The sequence below is a fragment of the Salvelinus alpinus genome, chromosome 32 (genome assembly GCF_045679555.1).
Source record: "Salvelinus alpinus chromosome 32, SLU_Salpinus.1, whole genome shotgun sequence".
Lineage (NCBI taxonomy): Eukaryota > Metazoa > Chordata > Actinopteri > Salmoniformes > Salmonidae > Salvelinus > Salvelinus alpinus.
Window position 1 is genome coordinate 937,735 of NC_092117.1, and position 23,196 is coordinate 960,930.

Genomic DNA, 23,196 nt, shown 5'->3' on the forward strand with positions numbered 1-23,196 from the left:
AAAAACCAGAGGACAAAAAAATTCAGCTCAACAGTGATTACTATACCAATGGGAATGGGAATATCAAAGGAATACCTCCCAGATTGCAGTTCCTAGGGCTTCCACTAGATGTCAACAGTCTTTAGAAAGAGTTTCAGGCTTGTTTTTGGAAAAATTAGCTAGAATTTGTAGTTTTTCTAAGTGGCTCCCATTTTGGCTGTAGTGTTTATAGCGCTTTCAGGTGAATGCGTATACTTTGTTGTTTATCTCCGGTAATGACAATAACGATTCTCCGTCTTAAATTGTATCATTTATTTACATTTTAGGGTACCTGAGGTTTGATTAGAAATGTTGTTTGACTTGTTTGGAGAAGTTTATTGGTAACGTTTGGGATTCATTTAGTATGCAATTTGAACGGGGGAAACCGGTGGATTATTGAATGAAGCGCGCCAGCTAAACTGAGTTTTTGGGGATATAAAGAAGGACTTTATCGAACAAAACGACCAAGGTCGCTGGAACCTTTTGGATTGCCAACAGAAGAAGACCTTCAAAGGTAAGTGATTTATTTTATTGCTATTTCTGACTTTTGTGACACATCTGCCTGTTTGGAAAATGTTTTTAATGCATTTGTATGCTGGGCGCTATCCTCAGATAATCGCATGGTGTGCTTTCGCCATAAAGCCTTTTTGAAATCTGACACAGCGGCTGGATTAACAAGAAGATAAACTTTTAACTGATGTGTAACACTTTTATTTTCATGAATATTGAATATTACTATTTCTGTAATTAGAATTTTGCGCTCTGCAATTTCACCGGAAGTTGTCGAGATGGAAGGCTAGCGTCCAACTGATCCACAAGAAGTTATTAATTGATGTCCTTTCCTTTAATCAATGTATATTCCTCCCTTTTACTCACATTTTTTTCCCGCTCCGACATCCGTCTTGAGTCCTTTTCTGCCATCCATGACGATATTAACTCTCTTTCCTAGCTAGCTACACTATGCACTTGCCTCTGCTAGCAATACACTGTGCTAACGGTAGCCTAGACTGTACCACAGAAAATAACATTTTCAAACAGTTGAAAAACCGACTTCTTCCAGACAGAATAATTCCTGTAGATTCAGACTTACTCATCGGCAATCTTTTGTTATGTTTTGTGGGTTTCATTACCTCGTCTGTATAACAATTCAATAATGATGAGACTGAAGACAGGAATCAGTTCAACCATTTATCTGGAAAGTGATCATCTCAACACATATAAACCCCCATGGTGCTCTGCGGCACAACCCCAATATACAACAAATACATCAATAAATAAGTAAGTGGACAGTAAACAAAACTCGTAGAGGGATTTCAATGTTCAGTTATAGAATGTAGGGCCATGGGATAGGGTCAGAAAGGTCATTATGTTTGATACCTGGTTACAGAGGTGACGTAACAAGCACAAGTTCCATTATAACACAGTGAATTAGAGTTTAGAGCTAAAAGCAGACATGGACAGTGAGACGGTGTGAGGAGGTCAGGGGTGAAACACTGGACACATTCTGATCATGGCTCAGACCTGACCTGAGACACCCAAACAGAAGATGCCATATCAAAGTCCTGGCCAGTAGGCTATATGGGATTTCCTTTCATCAAAATCCAGAACATTTAAATGAGGCATCTGTCAATAAAAAGTTGCTTTAGAGCTTTAGTGAAAGGATGGAATGACTGAAGTGTGTTACTAACATTTAGTGAAAGTATGGAATGACTTAGTGTTACTACCATTTAGTGAAAGGATGGAATGACTTAGTGTTACTACCATTTAGTGAAAGGATGGAATGACTTAGTGTTACTACCATTTAGTGAAAGGATGGAATGACTTAGTGTTACTACCATTTAGTGAAAGGATGGAATGACTTAAGAGTCTTACTAACATCATATCAAACATAAAACATTTACAACTGCTCTTTTTATTACACTGAACAATAAAATAAACCTAACAAGATTTTACTGAGTTACAGTTCATGTAAGGACATCAGTCAGTTGAAATACATTCATTAGGCCCTAATCTACGGATTTCAAAAAGTAAGAGTGTGGATCAGAAAACCAGTCAGTATCTGGTGTGACCACCATTTGCCTCATGCAGCACGACATCTCCTTCACACAGAGTTGATCAGGCTGTTGATTGTGGCCTGTGGAATGTTGTCCCACTCTTCAATGGTCGTGCAAAGTTGCTGGATATTGGCGGGAACTGGAACACGCTGTCGTACACGTCTATCCAGAGCATCCCAAACATGCTCAATGGGTGACATGTCTGGTGAGTACTCAGGTTATGGAAGAACTGTTTTTTTTTCAGCTTCCAGGAATTGTGTTCAGATCCTTGCGACATGGGGCCGTGCATTATCATGAAACATGGGGTGATGGCGGCGGACAATGGCACGACAATAGGATCTCATCACAGTATCCCTGTTCATTCAAATTGCCATTGATAAAATGCACTTCTGTTCATGGTCCGTAGCTTATGCCTACCCATACCATAACCTCACCGCCACAATGGGGCACTCTGTTCACAATGTTGACATCAGCAAAGCGCTCATACAAGTGGTCTGAGGTTTTCGTATGATAAAACTGCACATTTTAGAGAGACCTTTGGAATGATCATGCTGTTAATCAGCTTCTTGATATGCCACACCTGTCAGGTGGATGGATGATCTTGGCAAATGAGAAATGCTCAATGTGTGTGTGTGTGTCCAGTGTTTGTGTGTGTTTACTGTATGTGTGTATGTGTCCAAGGTGTGTGTTGGTCAAGTGTGTGTGTGCCATGTGTGTGTGTGGCATGTGTGTGTGTGTCCAAGGTGTGTGTTTGTCAAGTGTGTGTGTCATGTGTGTGTGTGTTGTCGTGGATTTATATAATTGAGGATCTGCTGGAGTCTAAGTCAAACCAAGATTGTTTATTTGTGATCTCAGAGAGTTCCACAGTTTATTTGTGAACAGAGTGTGTCACAGCACAGTGTAGACAGTCTGAATTCAGAAGCATTGTGATCTCAGTGAGAATAACAGAGTTCCACAGCACAGTGTAGACAGTCTGAATTCAGAAGCATTGTGATCTCAGAGAGAATAACAGAGTTCCACAGTGTAGACAGTCTGAATTCAGAAGCATTGTGATCTCAGAGAGAATAACAGAGTTCCACAGCACAGTGTAGACAGTCTGAATTCAGAAGCATTGTGATCTCAGAGAGAATAACAGAGTTCACAGTGTAGACAGTCTGAATTCAGAAGCATTGGGTGATCAGCACATATCTTTATATCTTGATCTGTTCTTGGGCGGGACTCTACCTTCCCTTTTTATCTCTACAAGGACACAGGAGACAGCTGGTTTGACTACCTTCCCTTTTTATCTATACAAGGACACAGGAGACAGCTGGTCTGACTCACTTCCCTTTTTATCTATACAAGGACACAGGAGACAGCTGGTTTGATTCTACCTTCCCTTTTATCTGTACAAGGACACAGGAGACAGCTGGTTTGACTCTACCTTCCCTTTTTATCTATACAAGGACACAGAAGCAACACAGAATTATACTCAGAAGAACAGGAGATTATAACATGACAGTTTCACAAGGTTAGTCACATACTCAGTTATGTGGACACATACAATTAACATTTTCATTTACAGTCTGTGTGTCCAGTGTGTGTGTGTCTCCAGTGTGTGTGTGACCAGTGTGGGCGTGTTTAACTATACTTGTGGGGACCAGAATAGTAAACCAAGAGACTTTTGACCAACTGGGGACATTTTGTTGGCCCTCACAAGGTCAAATGTTATTTCTAGGGGGTATACGGTTAGTGTTAGAATTAGGTTTAGGGTTAGAATGAGGTTTAGGGTTAGTTTTAGGGTTAGTTTGTTGGTCGGTGGAGCAAACAGGGAGTCACGCACGCAGGAAGGCAGGAGAGAGAAGCTATGAACAGCAGACAAAAACGCGACTGTGGGCTTCGTTCCAAGCAAAACATCGGGCGGATAGACCGACATTTCAAAGTTGCCCACAAACTTAAGTCTGGTACTATCGAATGGAAGCAAGCTATGCTAGCGAGCCGGCATTCGACTGACAGACAGCAGCCCGAATTAGGACAGTACATGCAGCAGAACGATGGTGGAGGAACACTGGGGCTTTGCCGGGGGCTGACAGTGAGTGGTCGGCGGAGCAGCAGCTGGGGGACGAGAGTGAGCAGGAGTGGTGGTGGTGGCACAGCCAACCAGTCAGAGCGGTGGTGAAACACGGTCGGAACCGAGGGAGCAAGGCTGCGTCGGGGGGACTTCAACGGACAGCGAGAGAGATGAGGTCGACGGTGAGTCATCCACTATTGAAGGTCAGGGGCCTACCCGGAAGCAAGTAGAATAAATAAATTTTGACCGAATATGAATGCTTCATTCTGGGTAAAAACCCTTCAGTGAAACTTATTGACAATAGTCATTTACATTATAGTCGCACAAGTCTATCCCAAGTACGGGAATTCCTCCGCATTATGTCAGAGGGCATGGCCGATTGTCACGCCCTGACCTTAGAGAGCCATTTTATTTCTCTATTTGGTTAGGTCAGGGTGTGATTTGGGTGGGCATTCTATGTTTTCTATTTCTTTGTTTTTGGCCGAGTATGGTTCCCAATCAGCGGCAGCTGTCTATCGTTGTCTCATTGGGAATCATACTTAGGCAGCCTTTTTCCCACCCAATGTTGTAGGTAATTATTTATTTTGTGTGTGTGTGTGTGTGTGTGTGTGTGTGTGTGTGTGTGTGTGTGTGTGTGTGTGTGTGTGTGTGTGTGTGTGTGTGTGTGTGTGTGTGTGTGTGTGTGTGTGTGTGTGTGTGTGACAGTTGCGTCACATTTGTTTCTGTTTACCTGTTCTTTTTGTGAAGGGTTTCACTACCATTAAAAGAGATGTGGAATTACACGCTGCGCCTTGGCTCATCTATGACAGGGAGTTTGAAGACAGTGAACGTGACACCGATGAAAGACTGTGTTCCCTGGATAATTACAGACGTGTGTCTGAGTGGTATAGCCAATGTGAAGACCGTGGTTTGGCACCATCCACATTAAAAATCTATCGGGTCGATGTTCGAAGTTTTCTGAAGTATCTTCTGCAGTTCCGATCAAAGATTCTGCGGGCTAAAGCCGGTGGAATTAGAAAGGTTGCTTGGCAAAGATGGATCGGGATTCGCGGAAGACCCAGGCAGCGCACAGGGCAAAATTTCACAAACGCTGCAGAGACGAGGTGCTCAGCGCTGCGGAGTTAAGCCGGTTTGTCGAGCTAAGTAATCAGTAATCATAAAAAACGTTTAACATGTTTCTACGAACATTACGGATAGTTTTTGGAATTTCCGTCTGCCCTTCAGGACCGGAACGAGACTGTGGTTTTCTGAACATAACCAGCAAACCAAATGGCGGTTTTTGGTTATAAAACTAATCTTTATCGAACAAAAATAAGATGTATTGTGTAACTGGGAGTCTCGTGAGTTTAAACATCCAAAGATCATCAAAGGTGCGTGATTAATTTTATTGCTTTTGACTTTCGTGACCAAGCTAATTTGCGGCTAGCTGTTCTTACAGTTTTGTCTAATGATTGATAAACTCACAAACGCTTGGATTGCTTTCGCTGTTAAGCACGGAGCTGTGAGGGGAACGGCACCTCCGTACCTTCAGGCTCTGATCAGGCCCTACACCCAAACAAGGGCACTGCGTTCATCCACCTCTGGCCTGCTCGCCTCCCTACCTCTGAGGAAGTACAGTTCCCGCTCAGCCCAGTCAAAACTGTTCGCTGCTCTGGCACCCCAATGGTGGAACAAACTCCCTCACGACGCCAGGTCAGCGGAGTCAATCACCACCTTCCGGAGACACCTGAAACCCCACCTCTTTAAGGAATACCTAGGATAGGATAAAGTAATCCTTCTAACCCCCCCCTTAAAAGAGTTAGATGCACTATTGTAAAGTGGTTGTTCCACTGGATATCATAAGGTGAATGCACCAATTTGTAAGTCGCTCTGGATAAGAGCGTCTGCTAAATGACTTAAATGTAAATGTAAATGTAAATGTAAGCATATTTTAAAAATCTGACATGATAGGTGGATTAACAACAAGCTAAGCTGTGTTTTGGTATATTTCACTTGTGATTTCATGATTATAAATATTTGTAGTATTTTTTTATTTATTTGGCGCTCTGCAATTCAGCGGTTGCTGCTAAAGGGAAAAGGAAAGGACCCAGTCCACCCGGAAGCTATTCCCCCCTCCCCCCTGCCCCCTGCACTTACTTTCATTACCTACACGATTTTATTGAAAAATGGTTTTGATTACATGGAAATGTGCGTCTATGTGTGCCCTTTCGTGCAAAAACAGTCCCATCCAGATTGTACATTTACTTTGAGTTATTAACGGTTAAAGACCAAAACGGGGGTTGGGGGATTTGACCCCTGACGGCAGAGCAACACTGAAACCCTGTAGGTGACAGGGCTTATGTCGATAATGCACCTAGTCCGGTAGTGTACGCTCCGGGTTGACTAGACTGGAACCGGACCGATTTCAGAAACATGAGGTTTCGACAAATAGATAACCATGTCCTAGAGATCCGGGGATGGTGGCAAACTTCTAGACCGTGCAGATATTTAGAAACGGGCTGTTTCGAGGGTTCTGGGTCCTTCAGAACCACGGTTCTAAGCCTCCGAAGATGACCATCCCTTCGGCGACCGATTGGAGGTTGTTTAGCCCTGGGGAGGGCCTGGCTTTTGAGCCCATGTTCTGGATAAAAAAAAGGCTGGGTCTTTTGTCCCATTTGTGCTTTGGGCCTTACACCTTGGGCATATCCTAGGTGGGGATCGAACCTGGGTTGGCAGATGAGGCTCGTGTGCTACACGTTGAGCCGTCGCCCTTTGATGGACAAAGAGGTACCGAGGTGAGGTACGGGTTCAAATTTCCCTCCAGCCCAATTCGTCACATCTTGGCCCACAGCTGGGGCACATTAAGCCCTTGTTTATGGTTCGGGGCTAAGGTTTAGGGTTAGGGTTAAGGTAAGGATACGGGTTAGGTTTAGGGTTAGGGGTAAGGGAAAATTGGATTTTGAATGGGACTGAATTGTATGTTCCCACAAGGTTAGCTATACAAGATTGTGTTTGTGTGTGTGTGTGTGTGTGTGTGTGTGTGTGTGTGTGTGTGTGTGTGTGTGTGTGTGTGTGTGTGTGTGTGTCCAGTGTGTGTGTGTGTGCCCAGTGTGTGTGTGTGTGTCCAGTGTGTGATTGTGTATCCAGTGTGTGTGTGTATGTGTCCAGTGTGTGTGTGTATGTGTGTCCAGTGTGTATATGTGTCCAGTGTGTGTGTGTGTGTGTCCAGTGTGTGTGTGTGTGTTCAGTGTGTGTGTGTGTGTTCAGTGTGTGTGTGTGTCAGGTTATTATTTCCAGGGACACTGAAGAGTCAACATACCAAACATAAAACCCTGGATAGAGGGGCTCAGTGAATGTGGAGGTGAATGTGTACAGGTGGGTCAGTGTGTCAGAGGAAGCTCTATAGAAGGACAGAGTGCCGGCTGGCCAGTCCAGATACACTCCTACTCTGTGGGGGCTGGAGGAGGGGACGTCTATGGTAGTGTCATTATTATTGTGCCAGGCAGTGTAACTTTTGTCAGAGCAGTCCAGACTCCAGGACTTGTCACTGTATCCAAGACAACAGTCATTAAACTCTCCTCTCCTGCTGATTCCTCTCCTGCTGATTCCTTTATATGTCACTCCTATAACAGCACCTCTCCCACTCCACTCTACCTCCCAGTAACAGCGCCCAGTCAGACCCTCTCTACACAGCACCTGCTGCCAGTCCTTAAATCTCTCTGGGTGATCAGGATACGGCTGTTGCTTCTTTCTCCTCCATGTCACTTTTCTGTTCTCCTCAGACAGAGAGAGGAGTCTGTGTGCTGTGTTTGGGTCCATTGTGAGATCACAGACATCTGATGGATGAAACCAGAAACAATATTAGAAATCATCATCATTCACATTTAATGTTAACCTCTTAGCGCTAGGGGTCAGATATTTTATTTTTTATTTTTTAAACGTTCCCAACGTAAACTGACATTTTCTCTGGCCCAGATCGTAGAATACGCATATAATTTACAGATTAGGATAGAAAACACTCCAAAGTTTCCAAAACTGTCAAAATATTGTCTGTGAGTATAACAATACTTATTCTGCAAGCGTTAACCTGAGAAAATATAACCCAGGATTGATATTTAAAAAATAAATCTGTGTTTCATGGACCGTCTATCCTCCATTTAAAGGGGTATCAACCAGATTCCTTTTCCAATGGCTTCCTCAGGCTGTGACCAGGCTTTAGACATAGTTTCAGGCTTTTATTTTGAAAAATGAATGAGATGTTTCATAAGTAGTCAGGTGTCCTCTGAATAGTGCCTGCGCGCCAGAGGGGAGCTCTCCATTTTCCTTTTGTCTCTTAATGAATAGGTTATGGTCCGGTTTAAATATTATCGATTATTTTTTGTTAAAAACAACCTGAGGATTGATTATAAAAAATATTTGACATGTTTCTACGACCATTACGGATACTTTTTGGAATTTGTCGAACGGAACAAGGCTTTTGTTTTCTCAACATAATGCGCAACCCAAATGGCGGTGTTTTGTGATAAAAGTAATATTTATCGAACAAAAAGAACATTTGTTGTGTAACTGGGAGTCTCGTGAGTGGAAACATCCGAAGATTATCAAAGGTAAGCGATTAATTTTATTGCTTTTCTGACTTTCGTGACCATGCTAATTTGGGGCTAGCTGTTGTAGCATTTATTGCTACACTCACAAAAGCTTGGATTTCTTTCGCTGTAAACTATCAACAAGCTAAGCTGTGTTTTGGTATATTTCACTTGTGATTGCATGATTAAAAATATTTTTTTGTAATATTTATGCATTTGGCGCCCTGAAATTCTAGCGGTTGTTTAGGAAAGTGATCCCGTAAAAGGGATCCGTAGCGCAGAGAATTTCTCACTTTTCAATCATTATTTTAATGTAGATGTTTGTATTGTATCAAAAGGTGAAGATAAGGTAACTTGAGACTTGTTGGATGATCAAATGTGATACTGTATGATAACATAAAACACACTTATTCCCATTAATTACACACACACATCCTGAACACACACACACACCTTCATGCACACATGCATGAACACACACAAACACACACACATACATTTCTGACGTAACACGAACACATATACACACCTACACATGGTCAAAGCAACTCTTTGTAAACTTTGGTGTCCCTGATTTCTGCTTCTGTAGAACTACAGCTGATATTGAATATGACCAAGTAAGTAATGATGGTGGTCTTTGACTTAACTTGAATTAAGACTTATTCTTAGTCATATTCTTCACAGCAGTCAACACTCACATTTTCTAAGCCCGGGTTTCATTGTGTACTCTCCACCATGTTCCACACTGTAGCGGTAAGCAGAAGAACAGACAGTCATTGAGTGATACACCTGAACTCACACACACACAATCAGTATATAACTTTGTCCAAGTGGTGGTAAGAATGTTTGTCTTAACTATCCTGATAAGTCAAACATGTCTGATATGAACATTGACATAAACCCTCTACATACTTGAGTTTCTCCAGTCTGCAGTGTGGATCCTCCAGTCCAGCAGAGAGCAGTCTGACTCCTGAGTCTCCTGGGTGATTGTAGCTCAGGTCCAGCTCTCTCAGGTGTGAGGGGTTTGAACTCAGAGCTGAGACCAGAGAAGCACAGCCTTCCTCTGTGACTAGACAGCCTGACAGCCTGTAAAGAGTCAAATCATATTAAAATCACACTGCTATTCTTTGGTGGTGAAAATAGTGGCAGTATATTTTTTTCAACATATTCAGATACATCAGTGTCCTGAAACCTGCCATATCTATTCATAAATTAATGTTTCATTATTAGAAATGACAAATTATCAAAGTATTGCCTGCAGATAGAAAAATGTATAGTACAAATATTTGAGTAGACTGACCAGACCAGATTAAAAAGCAGTATCAGTCAGAAGACAGACAGTGAGGTATCAGATTTAGATTGTATTGAGTATACGGTCCACACCATATCTATTTTGACAGTGAAGCTAACATTTTAAATGTGGTTCAATATTCCAACATTTTAGATTTCAGATCAAATGTTTCATATGAGGTGACAGTATAAAATGTCACCTTTTATTTGAGGATATTTTAATACATACAGTGGGGAGAACAAGTATTTGATACACTGCCGATTTTGCAGGTTTTCCTACTTACAAAGCATGTAGAGGTCTGTAATTTTTATCATAGGTACACTTCAACTGTGAGAGACGGAATCTAAAACAAAAATCCAGAAAATCCCATTGTATGATTTTTAAATAATTTATTTGCATTTTATTGCATGACATAAGTATTTGATCACCTACCAACCAGTAAGAATTCCGGCTCTCACAGACCTGTTAGTTTTTCTTTAAGAAGCCCTCCTGTTCTCCACTCATTACCTGTATTAACTGCACCTGTTTGAACTCGTTACCTGTATAAAAGACACCTGTCCACACACTCAATCAAACAGATTCCAACCTCTCCACAATGGCCAAGACCAGAGAGCTGTGTAAGGACATCAGGGATAAAATTGTAGACCTGCACAAGGCTGGGATGGGCTACAGGACAATAGGCAAGCAGCTTGGTGAGAAGGAAACAACTGTTGGCGCAATTATTAGAAAATGGAAGAAGTTCAAGATGACGGTCAATCACCCTCAGTCTGGGGCTCCATGCAAGATTTCACCTCGTGGGGCATCAATGATCATGAGGAAGAAGAGGGATCAGCCCAGAACTACACGGCAGGACCTGGTCAATGACCTGAAGAGAGCTGAGACCACAGTCTCAAAGAAAACCATTAGTAACACACTACGCCGTCATGGATTAAAATCCTGTAGCGCACGCAAGGTCCCCCTGCTTAAGCCAGTTTATGTCCAGGCCTGTCTGAAGTTTGCCAATGACCATCTGGATGATCCAGAGGAGGAATGGGAGAAGGTCATGTGGTCTGATGAGACAAAAATAGAGCTTTTTGGTCTAACTCCACTCGCCGTGTTTGGAGGAAGAAGAAGTATGAGTACAACCCCAAGAACACCATCCCAACCGTGAAGCATGGAGGTGGAAACATCATTCTTTGGGGATGCTTTTCTGCAAAGGGGACAGGACGACTGCACCGTATTGAGGGGAGAATGGATGGGGCCATGTATCGCGAGATCTTGGCCAACAACCTCCTTCCCTCAGTAAGAGCATTGAAGATGGGTCGTGGCTGGGTCTTCCAGCATGACAACGACACGAAGCACACAGCCATGGCAACTAAGGAGTGGCTCCGTAAGAAGCATCTCAAGGTCCTGGAGTGGCCTAGCCAGTCTCCAGACCTGAACCCAATAGAAAATCTTTGGAGGGAGCTGAAAGTCCGTATTGCCCAGCGACAGCCCCGAAACCTGAAGGATCTGGAGAAGATCTGTAAGGAGGAGTGGGCCAAAATCCCTGCTGCAGTGTGTGCAAACCTAGTCAAGAACTACAGGAAACGTATGATCTCTGTAATTGCAAACAAAGGTTTCTGTACCAAATATTAAGTTCTGCTTTTCTGATGTATCAAATACTTATGTCATGCAATAAAATGCAAATTAATTACTTAAAAATCATACAATGTGATTTTCTGGATTTTTGTTTTAGATTCCGTCTCTCATAGTTGAAGTGTACCTATGATAAAAATTACAGACCTCTACATGCTTTGTAAGTAGGAAAACCTGCAAAATCGGCAGTGTATCAAATACTTGTTCTCCCCACTGTATCTGTTTCACCGTTTAGAAAATGAAAGCACTTTATGTATCTAGTCCCCCTATCATTCCTATCATTCCTATCATTCACGACTCATGAAGTATTTTGACCAATTCACTCAAAGTGTATTAAAGTAGTCAAAAGTTTAGTATTTGGTTGTAAATTAATTTGTGCATTTGCAGTTTGTTTGGGTTATGTTTTGCCCAATAGTAAATGAATGGTGGATGATGAATGGAGCCATTTTCTGTCTAATCCTGATGATGCCATGATTAATACAAATCATAAATCAATCATGAAAAATGGTGAGTGAGAAAGTTACAGAGGCTACCAAAAAAACAGCTAACTTCTCACCGTTACCAATGTTGGGTTCTGAGAATATGAAATATACTTATTCATGTCACTGATGGAGTGCTGAGGTTTACAGGGTCTACACCAGAAGTTAATGGTTATAGGAGGAAGGTATATAGTGGAGGGTCTACACCAGAAATTAATGGTTATAGGAGGAAGGTATATAGTGGAGGGTCTACACCAGAAGTGAATGGTTATAGGAGGAAGGTATATCGTGGAGGGTCTACACCAGAAGTTAAGGGTTATAGGAGGAAGGTATATAGTGGAGGGTCTACACCAGACGTGAATGGTTATAGGAGGAAGGTATATAGTGGAGGGTCTACACCAGAAGTTAATGGTTGTAGGTGGAAGGTATATAGTGGAGGGTCTACACCAGAAGTTAAGGGTTATAGGAGGAAGGTATATAGAGGAGGGTCTACACCAGAAGTTAATGGTTATAGGAGGAAGGTATATAGTGGAGGGTCTACACCAGAAGTTAATGGTTGTAGGGGGAAGGTATACAGTGGAGGGTCTACACCAGAAGTTAAGGGTTATAGGAGGAAGGTATATAGTGGAGGGTCTACACCAGAAGTTAAGGGTTATAGGAGGAAGGTATATAGTGGAGGGTCTACACCAGAAGTTAATGGGTATCTATAGGAGGAAGGTATATAGTGGAGGGTCTACACCAGAAGGTAATGGTTATAGGAGGAAGGTATATAGTGGAGGGTCTACACCAGAAGTTAATGGTTATAGGAGGAAGGTATATCGTGGAGGGTCTACACCAGAAGTGAATGGTTATAGGAGGAAGGTATATAGTGGAGGGTCTACACCAGAAGTTAATGGTTATAGGAGGAAGGTATATAGTGGAGGGTCTACACCAGAAGTTAATGGTTATAGGAGGAAGGTATATCGTGGAGGGTCTACACCAGAAGTGAATGGTTATAGGAGGAAGGTATATCGTGGAGGGTCTACACCAGAAGTTAATGGTTATAGGAGGAAGGCATATAGAGGAGGGTCTACACCAGAAGTTAAGGGTTATAGGAGGAAGGTATATAGTGGAGGGTCTACACCAGAAGTTAAGGGTTATAGGAGGAAGGCATATAGAGGAGGGTCTACACCAGAAGTTAAGGGTTATAGGAGGAAGGTATATAGTGGCGGGTCTACACCAGAAGTTAACCTCTAACGAGCCTCTACCCCGGGTCCGGGATCACCCCCCACCCCCCCACACACTGATTAGCATAGCTAGCATAGCTTCACAAGTAGATAGTAGCATCTAAATATCATTAAATCACAAGTCCAAGACACCAGATGAAAGATACAGATCTTGTGAATAAAGCCACCATTTCAGATTTTTAAAATGTTTTACAGGGAAGACAAAATATGTAAATCTATTAGCTAAACACGTTAGCAAAATACACCACTTTTCTAACTCCATCAGTTTCTTACTACTTCAGGTGCTATCACCAATTCGGCTAAACTAAGATATTGATAGCCACTAACCAAGAAAAAACCTCTTCAGATGACAGTCTGATAACATATTTATGGTATAGGATAGGTTTTGTTAGAAAAAAGTGCATATTTCAGGTAGAAATCACAGTTTACAATTGCACCGACCATCACAAGACGACTAGAATTACTATAGAGAGCAACGTGTATGACCAATTTACTCTTAATAAAACATTTCATAAGAATAGACAAAGCATAGCAATGGAAAGACCCAGATCTTGTGATTCCAGACAATATTTCAGATTTTCTAAGCGTTTTACAGCGAAAACACAATAAATCGATAAGTTAGCATACCACATGTGAAAACGTTACCAGAGCATCGATTCCAGCCAAAGAGCGCTATAACGTAATCACCGCCAAAATATATTAATTTTTTCACTAACCTTCTCAGAATTCTTCCGATGACATTTACATTTAAGTCATTTAGCAGACGCTCTTATCCAGAGCGACTTACAAATTGGTGCATTCACCTTATGATATCCAGTGGAACAACCACTTTACAATAGTGCATCTAACTCTTTTAAGGGGGGGGGGGGGTTAGAAGGATTACTTTATCCTATCCTAGGTATTCCTTAAAGAGGTAGGGTTTCAGGTGTCTCCGGAAGGTGGTGATTGACTCCGCTGACCTGGCGTCGTGAGGGAGTTTGTTCCACCATTGGGGTGCCAGAGCAGCGAACAGTTTTGACTGGGCTGAGCGGGAACTGTACTTCCTCAGAGGTAGGGAGGCGAGCAGGCCAGAGGTGGATGAACGCAGTGCCCTTGTTTGGGTGTAGGGCCTGATCAGAGCCTGAAGGTACGGAGGTGCCGTTCCCCTCACAGCTCCGTAGGCAAGCACCATGGTCTTGTAGCGGATGCGAGCTTCAACTGGAAGCCAGTGGAGAGAGCGGAGGAGCGGGGTGACGTGAGAGAACTTGGGAAAGTTGAACACCAGACGGGCTGCGGCGTTCTGGATGAGTTGTAGGGGTTTAATGGCACAGGCAGGGAGCCCAGCCAACAGCGAGTTGCAGTAATCCAGACGGGAGATGACAAGTGCCTGGATTAGGACCTGCGCCGCTTCCTGCGTGAGGCAGGGTCGTACTCTGCGAATGTTGTAGAGCATGAACCTACAGGAACGGGTCACCGCCTTGATGTTAGTTGAGAACGACAGGGTGTTGTCCAGGATCACGCCAAGGTTCTTAGCACTCTGGGAGGAGGACACAATGGAGTTGTCAACCGTGATGGCGAGATCATGGAACGGGCAGTCCTTCCCCGGGAGGAAGAGCAGCTCCGTCTTGCCGAGGTTCAGCTTGAGGTGGTGATCCGTCATCCACACTGATATGTCTGCCAGACATGCAGAGATGCGATTCACCACCTGGTTATCAGAGGGGGGAAAGGAGAAGATTAATTGTGTGTCGTCTGCATAGCAATGATAGGAGAGACCATGTGAGGATATGACAGAGCCAAGTGACTTGGTGTATAGCGAGAATAGGAGAGGGCCTAGAACAGAGCCCTGGGGGACACCAGTGGTGAGAGCACGTGGTGCGGAGACAGATTCTCGCCACGCCACCTGGTAGGAGCGACCTGTCAGGTAGGACGCAATCCAAGCGTGAGCCGCGCCGGAGATGCCCAGCTCGGAGAGGGTGGAGAGGAGGATCTGATGGTTCACAGTATCAAAGGCAGCCGATAGGTCTAGAAGGATGAGAGCAGAGGAGAGAGAGTTAGCTTTAGCAGTGCGGAGCGCCTCCGTGACACAGAGAAGAGCAGTCTCAGTTGAATGACTAGTCTTGAAACCTGACTGATTTGGATCAAGAAGGTCATTCTGAGAGAGATAGCAGGAGAGCTGGCCAAGGACGGCACGTTCAAGAGTTTTGGAGAGAAAAGAAAGAAGGGATACTGGTCTGTAGTTGTTGACATCGGAGGGATCGAGTGTAGGTTTTTTCAGAAGGGGTGCAACTCTCGCTCTCTTGAAGATGGAAGGGACGTAGCCAGCGGTCAAGGATGAGTTGATGAGCGAGGTGAGGTAAGGGAGAATGAAACGCAGCAAGTGTGAGTTCCTCCAGGACTCAGTGGAGTATCTCGGATACAAGATTGATGCACAAGGCCTGCACCCAACCAACAGCAAGGTGGAAGCAATTGTAAACGCACCAGCACCCACAAATATCTCAGAGCTGAGGTCATTTTTGGGGCTCCTGAACTATTACGGAAAGTTTGTGGCAAACTTGTCCACATTGTTGCATCGGCTTCACCAACTGCTGCAGGCCGATACAAAGTGGAATTGGTCCCCACAATGCGAAGAAGCATTCAAGACTTGCAAACAGCGTCTGCTAAAGAGCAAGTGGCTTGCCCACTACAACACAGAGATGAAGCTGAGACTCGCGTGTGATGCATCTCCATACGGAGTAGGAGCCGTCATCTCACATGTTCTATCGTCAGGTGAAGAACACCCTATTGCATTTGCATCACGGACTCTGTCACCAAGTGAGAAAAATTATGCTCAAATTGAGAAGGAAGCCCTGAGCATAATATTCGGAGTGAAGAAGTTTCACAAATACCTGTACGGAAGGAAGTTCCAACTGCTGACAGATCACAAGCCTCTGTTGGCCATCCTTGGACCAAAATCAGCTATACCAACCCTTGCTGCACTTCGAATGCAACGTTGGGCTCTGATATTGTTAGCCTACGACTACGAGATTGAGTACAGACGATCCAGTGATCACGCAAATGCAGATGCACTATCAAGACTACCATGCAATAGTGACTCCGACAGTGAAGATGATAGAGCAGTCTTCCAGATCTCTCTCATTGACGAACTGCCCATATCTGCTTCAGACATAGCAGAGGAAACAAGGAAAGATCCAGTGCTTTCCAAAGTCTTGGACCTAACATTAGGAGGTTGGCCAAACTTCGTAAATGACGATAAACTTCGTCCATTCATCGACAAGAAAGACCAGTTGTCCACTGATCAAGGATGGTGGTACCTCAAAAATTCCAGAGGAGACTGCTATCTGACCTGCATGAGGGACATCCAGGGATCACTCGAATGAAAGCACTCGCTCGCAGTTATCTGTGGTGGCCTGGACTGGATCAGGACATTCAACAGCATGTAGGCCACTGCTCACCTTGTGAAGCTGTTCGCAACAAGCCTGCTGCTGGACCTCTTCATCCATGGTCCTGGGCTGCGACACCTTGGGAACGCATCCATGTGGATTACGCCGAGATTGACAAGCAACATTTCCTTGTTGTCGTCGATGTCCATTCCAAGTGGATGGAAGTGTTCCCTACTCAACTGACCACAGCTGAGAAGACCATCAATCTTCTCAGACACCTGTTCGCATCCTTTGGACTAGTCAAGGAGCTCGTATCGGACAATGGCCCTCCTTTCACGTCAAACGATTTTGAAATGTTTCTCAAGAACAATGGGGTAAGGCACATCCGGTCACCACCTTACCATCCGGCATCAAACGGAGCAGCGGAAAGAGCCGTGCAAACCTTAAAGAAGGCCTGGACTAGACTCGAGGTTCAGTCTGTGCCCACCCACCTAAGGCTTCCCCGGTTCCTGTTTACTTACCGTAACACACCACACACAGTAACGGAATGTACACCGGCTGAACTGTTTCTGAGACGCCAACCACGTACCCGCCTGACATTGTTGAAACCAGACTTGTCAAGCACTGTGGCAAAGCACCAGCTACAGCAGAAGAAAGCTCATGACAGACACTCAAAGACTGTCAGAGAATTCAAAGAGGGAGAGAGGGTGATGGTACGTGATTTCAGACACCCCAAGAGCCTGTGGAATTCAGGTGTGATCTTGCAACGCAAAGGACCTTTGACTTACCAAGTCCAAATTGGTCATCGCCAGGTCAACGTTCATGTGGATCATCTGCTACGGTCCAACGCCCCAGCAGAGACACGCCGAGAGAACAATAACGACCCCCAGGACTATTCTCCTGACTGTGGACGTACGGGAGAGACAGAGCCTGACCTTCCACCCGAACCTGGCCCACCACCGGAAGCCCAGGAGGAGCGGAGATATCCTATTCGACAGCGAAAGGCACCTCAAAAGCTTGACCTGTGAGTTGAGCTGTTTGAGGTAACAGACAGTAAAACAAACAAACACTTTAATATGTCCTAGATAAAAGGAAAGAAAAAGGACATTACCTGGGTTAGTTATTAGGACACAAACTCCATCTTCGGGGCAGAATAATCCCCTGGATTTGTGCTGGGCTCTGAAAAGTCTGCTTCAACCCAGTAGTTGAAAAATGTTAAGAATGCATTGTTCAGATATTGCATTAGTAGTTCCCTAACATATTTACCTTGTTCTCTGGGAGTTAAACACTATGGGGGAGGAGTGTAGTATCTGGGATCTACATCTGTTTATATTAGTTATATTAGTTATATTTATATTAGTTACTATGCTGTTACTAAGCAGTGATGTATTACGACAGTGTACGTTACTACACCTAATAGGAAATGCACATGCGCACGAGTGTGCCCGGGAAACTGTAGAGCAGGAGAGGTTTTGACTAAACGAAAACTAACTGTACTCCCGTCTCCTGCCTGGTCATTTCTCCACAACACAAATATTACAGTACCCACGTACAAATATTACAGTCCCAGATGACACTCCTGTAACATCATTTTACAACATACATATACAGTTTGTTCGAAAATGTGCATATTTAGCCATACAAAACCGTGGTTACACAATGAAAATACTAGGAAATCAAGCCTCAAAATGTCTGACGTCATCTTTCAGAGTGATCTAGTTTAATTGAAAGCTAATCATATACTTGACTAAAAAATACAGGGTTGACAGGAATCGAAAGACAAATTAGTTCTTAATGCAATCGCTGATTTACATTTTTTAAATTATCCTTACTTTTCAATACAGGTTGCGCCAAGCGAAGCTATAGCAAACAAGATGGCGACATAAACGTTTAACATTTATCGACAGAAACACGATTTATCATCATAAATTGTTCTTACTGTGAGCTGTTCTTCCATCAGAATCTTGGGCAAAGAATCCTTTCTTGGGTCGAATCTTCTTTTGGTCGATAGATGTCCTCTGTCCTTCGAAATATCCACTAACGATCGAACGGGACCCCGAAACGTGTCCAAAGTTTCAGAGTGCACAACAAAGAAATTCCTCAAAATCGCACTAAACGGATATAAATTGCTATAAAACGGTTCAAATTAACTACATTATGATGTTTTTAACAACTATAACGACTAAAAACATGACCGGAGAAATATCACTCTCTAAACAACGATTTGGAAGGAGGCAGGTCTGATGTCCATTTTGCGCATGACGCATGCAGGAAGAGAGCGGTACTTCTACGTTTTCGTGTTTTATAGTGGCTCTGATTGCGCAATCGAATCCATTCAAAACGTGATGACGTACTGACACCCAGAGGAAGACGTAGGCAGTGTCGGTTTCTCTATAGCATCTACTGGCACCTTAAAACCGATCCCAGATCAGGGGTAAAAATTTCTGAAATCTGACTCCCTGTCAGGAAAAGTGATGTAGAAGTAGTTCTGTACCACTCAGAGACAAAATTCCAACGGCTATAGAAACTAGAAAGTGTTTTCTATCCAATAATAACAATAATATGCATATTGTACGATCAAGAATTGAGCACGAGGCAGTTTAATTTGGAGACCAAAAAATGCTAATGCGGAACAGCACCCCCTATAGTTGCAAGAAGTTAAGGGTTATAGGAGGAGGGTATATAGTGTATTCAACTAAGCATAGAATGTGTTGAGTGCAGGGAAGTGATTACATGTGGCAGGCATTGATAAGGAGAGAGAGCCATGTATTAGTGATGGAGGGGGTTGAGGTCAGGTCACCTATAGGGAGAAATAAAAGTGTATGCCCCGTATCACTAGTGTCCTGCCGAGCATTAAAAAAACGATGTTCGTACAGATCTTTAGGAGGAGACTCAAACTATGAGGAATGGTTAAATATCAGTGCTTGTGTGAAAATGTTTTTGTCTGAATGCAGCTGTATTGATCCTCTGGAAAGAATAAACTTGGTTAAGCTTTCATAATGTCTGTTGAGTGTTTTACTCTGAGTATTAGAACCTAACACCAATAACAGAGGGGGTATGATCTTTGTGCCTATGTAACTTTCTCAATCATCATCATTCACGACTCATTCATGATTATTCATAATTATCGTAGCATCTAGATGAATGTAGAAGTGTTCAGAAACATCTTCTATTCTTACTGACAATACAAGTGAAGTGACTCCAAAATGACAGGACATTATTCACCATTAATTTTCTATTAGGAAAAACATCATCCAAAACACAACAAAGACAAACTGCAAATGCATTCAACAAGTTAGTAGAATCACATATTGATGTAATCACTGCAGGCATGGAATATGGGACCAAATACTAAACTTATGACTAAATAAATTTGACCAAATAATTAAGAATTCTAGATACATAAAGTGCTTTCATATCTAAACGGTGAAACAGATATGTATGAAAATACCCTCAAATAAAAGGTGACATTCTGTACTGTCACCTAATATGTAACATTCCATCTCAAATCCAAAATGCTGGAGCATAGCACCAAATGTAAAACTGTAAGCTTCACTGTCCAAACACATATGATGTAGACTATTTGTGCCTGGTAAACACATGTGGATCTGGTGAACAGTTATCACTTGTTGACCAACTACAGGAATACTGACCTCAGAGTCTTCAGTTTACTGTAACGGCTGTCCTCCTCCTCTTCATCCGAAGAGGAGGAGCAGGGATTGAACCAAGGCGCAGCGAAGCTTGAACACATATTTATTAAACAAGACGAAAACCGAACACGAACTACACTTGAAATGATACAAAATAACAAACGACGTAGACTGACCTAAACATGAGAACTTACATAGACACGAAGAACGCACGAATAGGAAACAGACTACATAAACCGAACAAACCGTATACAGTTCCGTATGGTGCAAACATAACACAAACACGGAAGACAATCACCCACAACGAACACTGTGACAACGCCTACCTAAATATGACTCTTAATTAGAGGAACGCCAAACACCTGCCTCTAATTAAGAGCCATACCAGGCAACCCAAAAACCAACACAGAAACAGAAAACATAGAATGCCCACCCAACCTCACGTCCTGACCAACTAACACACATAAACTAACAGAAATAGGTCAGGAACGTGACATAACCCCCCCCATAAGGTGCGAACTCCGGGCGCACCAGCACAAAGTCTAGGGGAGGGTCTGGGTGGGCATCTAACCACGGTGGTGGCTCAGGCTCCGGGCGAGGTCCCCACCCCACCATAATCCATCCTAGCCTCCATCTCCCCCTAAGAATGACCACCCTCCTTTTACCCCCACAAAATCTTCTTAGTAACATCACATATAGGGACAGCACCGGGACAGAGAGATTGATCAAGACAGAGGGATAGCACCAGACAGAGGGATAGATGAGAATAAAGAGGTAGATCAAGATAGAGAGGGAGATCATGATAGAGGGGCAACTCCGGACTGAAAGGCAGCTCCGGACAGAGAGACAGCTCTGGACTGAGGGGCAGTTCTGGGTATATAGCCTTTTCTGGCTGAAGGGCAGCTCATGGCTGACTGACGAATCTGGACGCTCATGGCAGGCTGACGGCTCTCGACGCTCATGGCTGGCTGACGGCTCTCGACGCTCATGGCTGGCTGACGGCTCTCGACGCTCATGGCTGGCTGACGGCTCTCGACGCTCATGGCTGGCTGACGGCTCTCGACGCTCATGGCTGGCTGACGGCTCTCGACGCTCATGGCTGGCTGACGGCTCTCGACGCTCATGGCTGGCTGACGGCTCTCGACGCTCATGGCTGGCTGACGGCTCTCGACGCTCATGGCAGGCTGACGGCTCTCGACGCTCATGGCAGGCTGACGGCTCTCGACGCTCATGGCAGGCTGACGGCTCTCGTAGATCCTGTCTGGTTGGCGGCTCTGGCAGATCCTGTCTGGTTGGCGGCTCTGGCAGATCCTGTCTGGCGGGCGGCTCTAGCGGCTCCTGTCTGGCGTGCGGCTCTAGCGGCTCCTGTCTGGCAGACGGCTCTGTAGGCTCATGGCAGACGGGCGGCTTAGCAGGCTCATGGCAGACGGGCGGCTTTGCAGGCTCATTGCAGACGGATGGCTCAGACGGCGCTGGGGAGACGGATGGCTCAGATGGCGCTGGGGAGACGGATGGCTCAGATGGCGCTGGGGAGACGGATGGCTCAGATGGCGCTGGTGAGACGGATGGCTCTGGCCGGATACGGCGCACTGTAGACCTGGTGCGTGGTGCCGGAACTGGAGGCACCGGGCTAAGGATAAGCACCTTCCTACTAGTGCGGGGAGCAGGGACAGGGCACACTGGACTCTCAAAGCCCACTCTATACCTGGTGCGTGGTACCGGCACTGGTGACACCGGGCTGAGGGCAAGCACATCAGGATTAGTAGGGGGAGAAGAAACAGTGTGTACAGGGCTCTGGAGACGCACAGGAGGCTTAGTGCGTGGTGCCGGAACTGGAGGCACCGAACTGGATACACGCACTACAGGGAGAGTGCGTAGAGGAGGAACAGGGCTCAGGAGACGCACTGGTAGCCTAGTGCGTAGTGTAGGCACTGTAGGTACTAGGCTGGGGCGGGGAGGTGGCGCCGGAAATACCGGACCGTGGAGGCGTACTGGCACTCTTGAGCATTGAGCCTGCCCAACCTTACCTGGTTGAATACTCCCGGTTGCCCGACCAGTGCGGGGAGGTGGAATAACCCGCACCGGGCTATGTAGGCGAACCGGGGAAACCATGCGTAAGGCAGGTGCCATGTATGCCGGCCCGAGGAGACGCACTGGAGACCAGACGCGTTGAGCCGGCCTCATGACACCTGGCTCAATACCCAATCTAGCCCTCCCAGTGCGGGGAGGTGGAATAACCCGCACTGGGCTATGCACTCGTACAGGAGACACCGTGCGCTCTACTGCGTAACACGGCGTCTGCCCGTACTCCCGCTCTCCACGGTTAGCCTGGGAAGTGGGCGCAGGTCTCCTACCTGCCCTTGGCCCACAACCCCTTAGCCCCCCCCAAGAAATTTTTGGGAGTTACTCACGGGCTTTTCGGGCTTCCGTGCAAGACGCGTCCCCTCATAACGCCGGTTCCCTTCTCCGGTTGCCTCTGTTCTCCTCAGTGCCTCCACCTGTTCCCATGGGAGGCGATCCCTTCCAGCCAGGATCTCCTCCCATGTGTAGCAACCTTTACCGTCCAATACATCGTCCCAAGTCCATTCCTCCTTCTTTCGCTGTCCCTTACTCCGTTTACACCGCTGCTTGGCTCTGGATTGGTGGGTGATTCTGTAACGGCTGTCCTCCTCCTCTTCATCCGAAGAGGAGGAGCAGGGATTGAACCAAGGCGCAGCGAAGCTTGAACACATATTTATTAAACAAGACGAAAACCGAACACGAACTACACTTGAAATGATACAAAATAACAAACGACGTAGACTGACCTAAACATGAGAACTTACATAGACACGAAGAACGCACGAATAGGAAACAGACTACATAAACCGAACAAACCGTATACAGT

The 23,196-nt window shown here is 44.8% G+C and overlaps 2 protein-coding genes across 3 annotated transcripts in view; one reads left to right on the forward strand and one right to left on the reverse strand.

The window, feature by feature from the left end:
• The window catches only part of LOC139562714 (NLR family CARD domain-containing protein 3-like), a 473,339-nt gene that overhangs the window by 380,340 nt on the left and 69,803 nt on the right, over window positions 1–23,196 (forward strand). The gene's annotated exons all lie outside the window — the stretch shown is intronic.
• LOC139562716 (NLR family CARD domain-containing protein 3-like) overlaps window positions 1–23,196 on the reverse strand; it is a 259,825-nt gene that overhangs the window by 124,467 nt on the left and 112,162 nt on the right. The window contains exon 10 of the mRNA XM_071380679.1: window positions 9,600–9,773. Within this exon, the coding sequence (XP_071236780.1) occupies window positions 9,600–9,773 (174 nt within the window). The remainder of the gene's footprint in view (window positions 1–9,599; window positions 9,774–23,196) is intronic.